Source organism: Scomber scombrus, unplaced genomic scaffold, assembly GCF_963691925.1.
Source record: "Scomber scombrus unplaced genomic scaffold, fScoSco1.1 SCAFFOLD_554, whole genome shotgun sequence".
Lineage (NCBI taxonomy): Eukaryota > Metazoa > Chordata > Actinopteri > Scombriformes > Scombridae > Scomber > Scomber scombrus.
The window spans coordinates 898-11,093 of record NW_026910687.1 but is presented as its reverse complement, the minus strand read 5'-3'; the positions used below and the strand labels follow the sequence as shown (position 1 = coordinate 11,093).

Here is a 10,196-nt window from a genome sequence, read left to right as displayed (position 1 = left end):
GTTGGCTCTGAGGCTCCAGCTCGTACAGCTGCTCTCCGTCTCCTCGGCGGCATCGTGGGTCACTTCCTCCGTGTTCTGACAACCGAGAAACAGAAGCTGGTTAAGTTGAGATGAAACTAAAGCAACAGTGAAAGCAACACGAGTTTTATTCCCTCATCAGTTAAAGCATGTAAACAAAGCTTTAAGTGTGTTTGAACTTCATCCTGAAGCCTTTTCAAGCATTCAATGGTTTTTATGTTGTTGTTCATCTAAAATGTTGTCATTCTATTTTGTTATATTTCACTGCTTATAAAATAATAACATAATAAATATATATATATATTTATTATGTTATTATTTTAACATGTTTGATGAAATAAACTAGAAGATAAATAGCTTTAACTGTGAGATGTGACTGTTTTATTGATTAAAATACTAATAAGTTAAGGAGGAGGAGAAGGGGGAAGAGGATGATGAGGGGGGGGGGGTGGGGGAAGAGGAGGATGAGGAGGGGGAGGAGGGAGAAGAGGAAGAGGAGGGGGAAAATTAGGAGGAGGAAAAGGAGGTGGAGGTGGAGGAGGAAGAGGAGGAGGAGGTGGAAGAGGAAGAGGAGGGGGAAGAGGAGGGGGAAGAGGAGGGGGAAGAGGAGGAGGGGAAGAGGAGGAGGAGGACGAGGAAGAAGAGGATGTGGAAGAGGAGGAAGGAAGAGGAGGAGAAGGAGGGGGAAGAGGAAGAGGCTGTTTTATTAATAAAATACTAATAAGTTAAACCGGATGCGTTCTCTACGTTACTAAGATGAATTAAATAGTATGAAGAGGAGGAGGAGGAGGAGGAGGAAGAAGAAGAGGAGGAAGAGGGGGAAAAGGAAGAGGAGGGGAAGAGGAGGAGGAGGAGAAGGAGGAGAAGGAGGGGGAAGAGGAGGAGGAGGAAGAGGAAGAGGAAGAAGAGGAGGAGGGGGAAGAGGAGGAGAAGAAGGAGGAGGTGGAAGAGGAGGGGGAAGAGGAGGAGGTGGAAGAGGAAGAGGAGGTGGAAGAGGAAGAGGAGGGGGAAGAGGAGGAGGGGGAAGAGGTGGAGGTGGAAGAGGAGGAAGAGGAAGAGGAGGAGGAGGAGGAGAAGGAGGAGGGGAAAGAGGAGGAGGATTTAAAAGATATCAGATAACTGCAGGAAGATGACTTTAAACTCACTACATAAAGTATAACACTCACTAAATATGTACTGCTCATATATATGTTGAAGCTTTCAGGGGTTATTTTGTACTTGTTGCTCACTTTCATCCATTTATCCTTTAAAATTAAAGTAAGAATCGACCATAAAGAGTAAAGAGTCTCATCTGGATATAAATGAAGTCTAAACAACAGCAGAGGAGCTCAGTACCTCGTATGTGGTGGCAGCGGCCGGCGGCTGCATGGCTGCGACCGGCGGCAGCATCGCAGCGGCTGCCGGCAGCTTAACTGGGGCGGCCGGCTGGACCGGTGGAGTCGGGCTGGGAGTGGGACTGGGTTCTGGTTCGGGGACAGGAGACGGGTTTCTGGCTTGCTCCTCCTCGTTCTTACGGCGCGCCTCCTCCTGCTCCTGCCGCTCTCGGGCCTGCCGACGAGCTCGCTCCTCCTCCGCTCTCTTCTTGTCCTCCTCGTCCTTCTGCTTGGCGATGTTCTCGAAGCGGGCCTTGATGCTTCCTGTGCTGCTGCCAGCTGGTGATGAAGAGTAAAGGGGTTAGAGAGAGGGTGATGATGATGATGGTGATGATGATGAAGATGATGATGAAGATGCTTACCAGCCTCCACAGGTTTGGTCTTCTGATAGGCCGAGGTCGGCTTCTCCACGTCTTCAAACGTCCCAGCACTCTGTTAACAAGAGAGGAAGATGAGGAGGAGACACACAGAGACACACACACACACACACACACACACACAAGAGACACACACACACACACACACACACACACACACACACACACACACACACACACACACACACAAGAGACACACACACACACACACACACACACACACACACACACACACACACACACACACACACACACACACACACACACACACACACACACACACACACACACACACACAGAGCAGAAACACACACACAGAGACACACACAGAGACAGAGCAGAAACACACACACACACACACAGAGCAGAAACACACACACACACACACACAGAGCAGAAACATACACACTGAGCAGATACACACACAGAGCAGAAATACACACACACACACACACACACACACACACACAGACAGAGCAGAAACACACACACACAGCAGAAACACACACACACACAGAGCAGACACACATAGAGCAGAAACACACACACACACACACACACAGAGAGCAGAAACACACACACACACACACACACACACACACAGAGCAGAAACACACACACACACACACACACAGAGAGCAGAAACACACACACACACACAGAGAGCAGAAACACACACACACACACACACAGAGAGCAGAAACACACACACACACACACACAGAGCAGAAACACACACACAGAGCAGAAACACACACACACACACACACACACACACACACACACACACACACGCTCTTACCTTATCCATTCGGTCATTCTGGACTCCAAACTTTCCTCCGAATCCTTTTGAATAATCTGATAATAAAAGAAGAGAAATTAAAGTTATTTAGTATTTAAAGCTCAACCTCAGCCAGCATCACCTGAACTTATTCACCAGAGCAGCAATTATTATTATATCTAACATTAAATTCATTATAGATTTCACTCTACTCATATTTAGAGTGACCCCCCCCCCCCTCCTCCCTCTCTGGTGTGTAACAGTTCAGATGAAGCTGACTTTTAGGCTGGATGATAAACAACAGAAGAAGAGCTGCTGGAGTCAGAGGATGGGCTGATGAGCTCATGCAAACCTGTAGAGGAGAGGAAGAGGAGGAAGAGGAGGAACAAAAAAAGTAACTTAAAAGGGACTGCATGCCTGAATGCAGAGGATCGATGTTAACATAAAGCCAGATGCTGGAGGAGGAGGAGGAGGAGGAGGAGGGGGGGGGGGGGGGGGGGGTCAGCAGCCATTTTGGCTCAAACTCAGCCGTGTGTCCGTGTGGTCGCAGGAGGAGGTGGGGGAGGAAGAGGAGGATAAGGAAGAGGAGAAGGAGGAGGTGGGTGAGGAGGAAGAGGAGAAGGAGGAAGAGGAGGGGGAGGAGGAGGAGGGGGAAGAGGAAGAAGAGGAGGGGGAAGAGGAGGTGAGGGAGGAGGAGGAGGAAGAGGAAGTGGAAGAGGTGGGGGAGGAAGAGGAGGATTAGGAAGAGGAGAAAGAGGAGAAAGAGGAGGTGGGGGAGGAAGAGGAGGAGGAGAAGGTGGGGGAGGAAGAGGAAGAAGAGGAAGAGGAAAGGAAGGAAGAGGAGGGGGAGGAGGAGGAGGAGAAGGAAGAAGAGGAGGAGGAAGTGGGTGAAGTGGAGGAGGAGGAAGAGGAGGTGGGTGAAGTGGAGTAGGAGGAGCAAGAGGAGGAGGAGGGGGAAGAAGAGGAGGAGGAGAATGAAGTGGAGGAGGAAGAGGAGGAGGAGGAGAAGGAGGAGGTGGAAGAGGAGGAAGAGGAGGAAGAGGTAGAATAGGAGGAGGAGGAGGAGGAAGAGGATAAGGAGGAGGGGGAGGAGGAGAAGGAGGAGGTGGGTGAAGTGGAGGAGGAGGAAGAGGAAGAGGAGGAGGGGGAAGAAGAGGAGGAAGAAGTGGAGGAGGGGGGTGGAGGAGAAGGAGGTGGGGGAGGAAGAGGAGGAGGACGCGGACATCTTCATCATGCAGAAGATGCAGATAATCAGCTTCATGGCTACAAACAGCAGCAGGAGGAATCAGGGTTGAGCTGATAAATAAATGTAATTTGTGTGAACTGTCTGTGCTGCAAAGTTGGTGGAGTTTTAACAGAGAGGTGGGCTGAGGGGGGGCGGGGGGGGGGGGTTATCTGACATAGGATGGGGGGGGGGAGTCGGTCACTTAATAGAAAACAGCTGTTACGGAGGAGGAGGAGGAGGACGGTGCCAAAGGAAGGAGTATCAAGCTAAGAGGAAGTATTTTGGTCTGGAGGAGGGTGGGGGGGTGTTTGAAATGGGGGAGGTGGGTGTTTTAGGTTTTGGGTGGGGGGGGGAGTGAGGGGGGAGTGAGGGGGGGGGTATCTGTGCCTTTCTGGGACTCGTGCTTGGCCAGGTTCTCCTTGTGCTCATAGCCCAGAGCACACTGGTCCTGCTTCTCCATCTCTACCCCATAACGCCCTCCAAACCCTCGCTTATAGTCTGCAACGTAACACACACACACACATAGACACACACACACAGACACACAGTTACACACACACACACACACACACACACACACACACACATATAAAGAGACAAACACATAGAGACATTGATACACACAGAGACATGCACGATACAAAACCTTCATGATTTAACATTATTGATTGATTAAAAAGCTCTAAAATAAACGCTGAGCTCTTCCTCTCACATCTGTCTCATAAAGTCAGACAACATGAATCTTTCTCTTCTTTATTCCTGCTTCCTATTTTCTGTACCTGAAACTTTCTCAGGAGACATTTAGCGTCTGTGGAAATGAGTTTAACACAATGTGATCGTCTGTCGTCTTCTGATGTGATAACAGCATAAAGGAGAGAGACAGTGTTGTGTGTTTACAGGTAAAAAAAGCTGCTGCTGCTGCTGCTGCAGGCGTTTGTTTAACACTGACTGTGTAAATAAGTTAAAAGAGGAAGAGGAAGAGGAGGAGGAGGAGAAGGAGAAGGAGGAAGAGGAGGAGGAGGAGAAGGAGGAAGAGGAGGAAGAGGAGGAAGAGGAGGAAGAGGAGAAGGAGGAAGAGGAGGAGGAGGAGAAGATGGAAGAGGAGGGGGAAGAGGAGGAGGTGGGGGAGGAAGAGGAGGAGAAGATGGAAGAGGAGAAGGAGGAGGAGAAGATGGAAGAGGAGGAGGAAGAGGAGAAGGAGGAGGAGGAGGAGAAGGAGGAGGAGGAGAAGATGGAAGAGGAGAAGGAGGAAGAGGAGGAAGAGGAGAAGATGGAAGAGGAAGAGGAGAAGATGGAAAAGGAAGAGGAGGAGGGGGAAGAGGAGGAGGTGGAAGAGGAAGAGGAGGAGGAGGAGGGGGAAGAGGTGGGGGAGGAAGAGGATGAGAAGGAAGAGGAGAAGGAGGAGGAGAAGATGGAAGAAGAGGAGGAAGAGGAGAAGGAGGAAGAGGAGAAGATGGAAGAGGAGAAGGAGGAGGAGGAAGAGGAGGAGGAGGAGAAGATGGAAGAGGAGGAGGAAGAGGAGAAGGAGGAAGAGGAGGAGGTGGGGGAGGAAGAGGAGGAGAAGGAAGTGGAGAAGGAGGAGGAGAAGATGGAAGAGGAGGAGGAAGAGGAGAAGGAGGAGGAGGAAGAGGAGGAGGAGGAGGAGGGGGAAGAGGAGGAGGTGGGGGAGGAAGAGGAGGAGAAGGAAGAGGAGAAGGAGGAGGAGAACATGGAAGAGGAGGAGGAAGAGGAGAAGGAGGAGGAGGAAGAGGAGGAAGATGAGGAAGAGGAGAAGGAGGAAGAGGAGGAGGTGGGGGAGGAAGAGGAGGAGAAGGAGGAGGAGAAGATGGAAGAGGAGGAGGAAGAGGAGAAGGAGGAGGAGGAAGAGGAGAAGGAGGAGGAGGAGGAGAAGATGGAAGAGGAGAAGGAAGAGGAGGAGGGGGAAGAGGAGGAGGTGGGGGAGGAAGAGGAGGAGAAGGAGGAGGAGAAGATGGAGGAGAAGGAGGAGGAGAAGATGGAAGAGGAGAAGGAAGAGGAGAAGGAGGAAGAGGTCTAGTTTATTTCATGTATCTATGCCTGACTATTGTCTTTACTGTCTTTATTGTGTATAATATTGTGTTAAATTGTGTATATTTTATTATGTGAAGCACTTTGTAGCCTCAGTTTAAAAAGCTGGAATAGAAATAAAGCTCATTATTAGAGATCAGGGACTTTTTAGACTAGAAACAATCCTACAGGAGCTTAAATGTGGCTCCAGTTTGTCTCCTGAGCTCCTCAAAATGTTCTCAGTCGTCTGGTAAACTTCCTGTTTTGACCCTTTGAACATTAAACTTTTATCTTAAGTTGCACTGAATCACAGCTTCAGCTTTAAAACAGCCGACATGTAAATATAAAAAATCTGAGCTGTGGTTTTTTTTTTTACTTCCTCTATTTTCAAGCTTAACCAGCGGATTGAGGAAGTAGTCGACCTTTGAAAAAACCACAACGAAACCACATCAGAGCCGAGAGTGTGAAGCCGTGAAAGGAAGGAAGTGAGAAAAACAACACATCGTCTGCTCGACTCGGAGGAGAAAACATGTGAAAGGCTGAAGTTTGGGGGATTTCCTGGATGTTAAAAACAAGGCTGGTGATAAAGTATGTTTCTTATTAGACAGAAGTTAAGTTAAATACAGTAAAAATGAATTCTAAGCATGTTTAATGTGTAGTTTCCTTTCAGCTCCCAGTATAAACAGCCCAGTAACTCTGGTTAGAAGTTGAACCAGATTAAACGTTGTTACCTTTCTGAGACTCGTGCAGCTGCAGTTTCTCCTGGTGATCCCAACCCAGCGCTGATTTATCCTGTCGGTCCGTCTGCACGCCGAACTTTCCCCCGAAACCCTTCACGTAGTCTGGAGACACACACACACACACACACACACACACACACACACACACACACACACACACACACACACACACACACACACACACACACACACACACACACACACACACACACACACACACACACACACACACACACACACACACACAGACAGGAGCAGAAATTAGCTTGTGTTTGATATGAATAAAGTTTTATGTATCAACAGATAAACAATAAATCATGAAGTGGTAAATATCAGGTTAATTCCATTAGAGATAACATTTTTTTGGTAATGCAGTTATTAAAATAAATTTTATTCATCATCTTTTTCCTTTTTATTCTTTTTTTTTTACCTCATTTTAAATCTAACTTTTATTATAAACTTTTTCTCGTTTTTTATTTTTCCTTCTTTATTCTACTTTATTTTATTTTAGATTTTTATTATAGATCCTAAATCTTTTTTTAATTTCTTATTCTGATTCTTTTGTCTTTTTAATTATTTTTTTTTATACCTAGTTTTTTGTCAAGCTCTTTATTAAACTATCTAAACAATTTCTTTTATTCCATATTACTTTGGTACTGTCTTTTTAATCTTTACATCTTTCTTATTCTAACTTTGTATGGAAATGTACACTCATCTCTAAAGAGCTCAGACTGTCCAAATGCAGAATAAATAAACTCTCAAATTCAATATCCTTAAAACATTAAAAAGGTATAAATCTGACAACATCTGATGTCAGTGTGAAGCTCAGTAGATGATGAATAGCTGCATGATGTACGTCTGTATATTCAGCATTAACCTGACATGTACGCCTGTTTTAACGCTGCTCCATTACAATGTCCGGCTCTGTTATCAGACCACGTGACCCAGTTATCACATAAACAAACCCGGGCAGCAAACACAGCCGCCCCAGTGCATTGTGGGAGACATTCCTGCAGCCGTGAAGGTCTTTAATAAACAGAGACGCCCGTATATCTAAAAAAAAAGCTGCAGTCGGCCAATCAGAGGGCGGAACCTGTGCAGGTGTGTCAGACATGAAGCGACAGGTAGAGACGCTCAGCTGGGAGGAATCCAGACGAGTCACGACACGAAAACCTGCTGATGACGAGTCAGCTGCTGTTTAAAGTGATGAAGACTCACTGATGATGGTTTAAAATCATCACAGACGCTACGAACATTAATTTAATATAAACATTAATTATATATATTAAACATTAACTCAGGTTGTTTTGAGCAGTGTCACAAACCTTTCTGAGACTCGTGCCTCTCCGTCTTGCCCTGGTACTCGAAGCCGACGGCGCTCTTGTCCACTTTGTCGGTCTCGACGCCGAACTTCCCGCCGAAGCCTTTGGTGTAATCTGCCGACGGGCGGATGAGAGGAGAGATACAAACAGGAAGTTAAGAAGGGAAGAGGAGAGATGCACAGGAAGTTAAGACGGGAAGAGGAGAGATACACAGGAAGTTAAGACGGGAAGAGGAGAGATACACAGGAAGTTAAGACGGGAAGAGGAGAGATACACAGGAAGTTAAGACGGGAAGAGGAGAGATACACAGGAAGTTAAGACGGGAAGAGGAGAGATACACAGGAAGTTAAGACGGGAAAAGGAGAGATACACACAGGAAGTTAAGACGGGAAGAGGAGAGATACACAGGAAGTTAAGACGGGAAGAGGAGCAGCGGAGTCAGCAGGGTGAATAAACGAGTCTGTCAGCAGTAAAAATGGAGTAAATGTGATTAAAAAGATGGCAGAAAGGGAAGGAGGACAGTTGGAAGCAAGGAAGAAATAATGAGAAAGAACAGAAGACAAGAAGTAAATAGAAAAAGAAGACAGGAAGGAAAGAAGGAAGAGAAGACAGGAAGGAGCCTGTTGGTCTAGATAGAAGAACAGAAGACAGGAAGGAAAGAAGGAAGAGAAGGAAAGAAGGAAGGAAGGAGCCTGCTGGTCTCGATAGAAGAACAGAAGACAGGAAGGAAAGAAGGAAGAGAAGGAAAGAAGGAAGGAAGGAGCCTGCTGGTCTCGATAGAAGAACAGAAGGAGAATCACCTGAAATCTGAGATGAGAGCAAAACATGAAAGAAGGCGACAAAAAAAGACTTAAAAGTCCTCAGAGGGAGACGAGAAGAATAAAGTCACTGTGTGTGTGTGTGTATACTGTGTATAGTGTGTATCCATCCAGCCCACCACCACAGTAATGCAGCAGTGTGTGTGTTTGTGTGTCCTCTGAGCAGTGTGTGTGTGTGTGTGTGTGTGTGTGTGTGTGTCTCCTCTCAGCAGTGTGTGTGTGTGTGTGTGTGTGTGTTTGTCTCCTCTCAGCAGTGTGTGTGTGTGTGTGTGTGTATAGTGTGTGTCTCCTCTCAGCAGTGTGTGTGTGTGTGTGTGTGTGTGTGTGTGTGTGTGTGTGCGTCTCTTCTCAGCAGTGACGGATGAAACCACACAAACCTTTCTGGGACTCGTGTTTCTCGGTTTTTCCCTGGTAATCGAATCCCATCGCGCTCTCGTCCACACGGTCCGCCTGCACGCCGTACCGCCCCCCAAACCCAGTGGAGTAGTCTACACACAGCAAAGCCAGGAGGAGGAGGAGGAGGAGGAGGAGGGAGGAGGAAGGTCAGGGTGAAGCAGCATGGCGGCAGTGATAAACAAAAAGCTGCCCAATTCCAAATTCCTCCTTAAAAAAAAAACTGAATTCCGGAACCTTCACCAGAGCTACAACTATGACATCATCATTACATTCCGTTATGACATCATCATTACACTCAGTTAGTATTTATGTTTCCTGTTGTCGTTGATATATACTAACTATACTAACGTGATAAAGCTACAGAGGAAGTGTTGGAATTGGGCGAGTGTGTCGCTCCACCTCAGAGCGGAGGAGACTGTGGACGAGATGAACACATAAACATAAAAATAATAAAAAGGTGGTGACAGTTTGTAGGAAATACTAAAACAACAACAACAACAACCAGCAGCTAACAAACAAACCGACATGATGTTGTGTGCTGAGCAGCAGCAGCAGCAGCAGCAGCGATGGAGCAACAACAACAACAACAACAACAACAACAACAATGGACCGGAGCAACACATGGTGCCGCTGGCCCATCGCCATGACAACCGTCACAATGCGGCTGGAAAATGAGCCTCGGACTATAAACACAACCTCACTGACTGGTACTGAATAAATAAATAAAGGGCGGGGAAAGATATTTTTAAGCTAATGTGTCTGATGAAGGAAAAAAAACAAGAAAAGAGAAGAAGTGGCAGCTTCACCTTTCTGAGAGGCGTGTTTCTCCGTCTTCCCAGCGTACTCGAACCCGACTGCAGACTGGAATAAAAAGAAGAAGAAGAAGTGACATCGTTATTATCATGTTTTAGCCCTTAAAAACTATACTTTCAGCCAGCTTTCTTTAAGGGCCCTTCCTTCCTTCCTTTTTCCATCCATCCTTCCTTTAATCCTTCCTTCCTTTTTCCATCCTTCCTTCCTTTTTCCATCCATCCGTCCATCCTTCCTCCCTTCCTTTTTCCAACCTTCCTTCCTTCTTGTCTTCTCTTCCTTCCTTCCTTCCTGTCTTCTCTTCCTTCATT

At 46.9% G+C, this 10,196-nt stretch overlaps 1 protein-coding gene across 2 annotated transcripts; it reads right to left on the bottom strand.

Annotated features, from left to right (window-relative positions):
• Window positions 1-1,408: 1,408 nt before the first annotated feature.
• LOC133977236 (src substrate cortactin-like) lies at window positions 1,409-9,936 on the bottom strand (the record flags this gene model as incomplete). Of its 2 annotated transcripts, XM_062415323.1 has the most annotated exon segments (8): window positions 1,409-1,670; window positions 1,754-1,823; window positions 2,571-2,626; window positions 4,162-4,272; window positions 6,531-6,641; window positions 7,865-7,975; window positions 9,057-9,167; window positions 9,882-9,936. In XM_062415323.1, coding segments are annotated over 8 exon segments (887 nt in total), but the record flags the coding sequence as incomplete, so codon positions are not given.
• Between the last annotated feature and the right edge of the window lie 260 nt (window positions 9,937-10,196).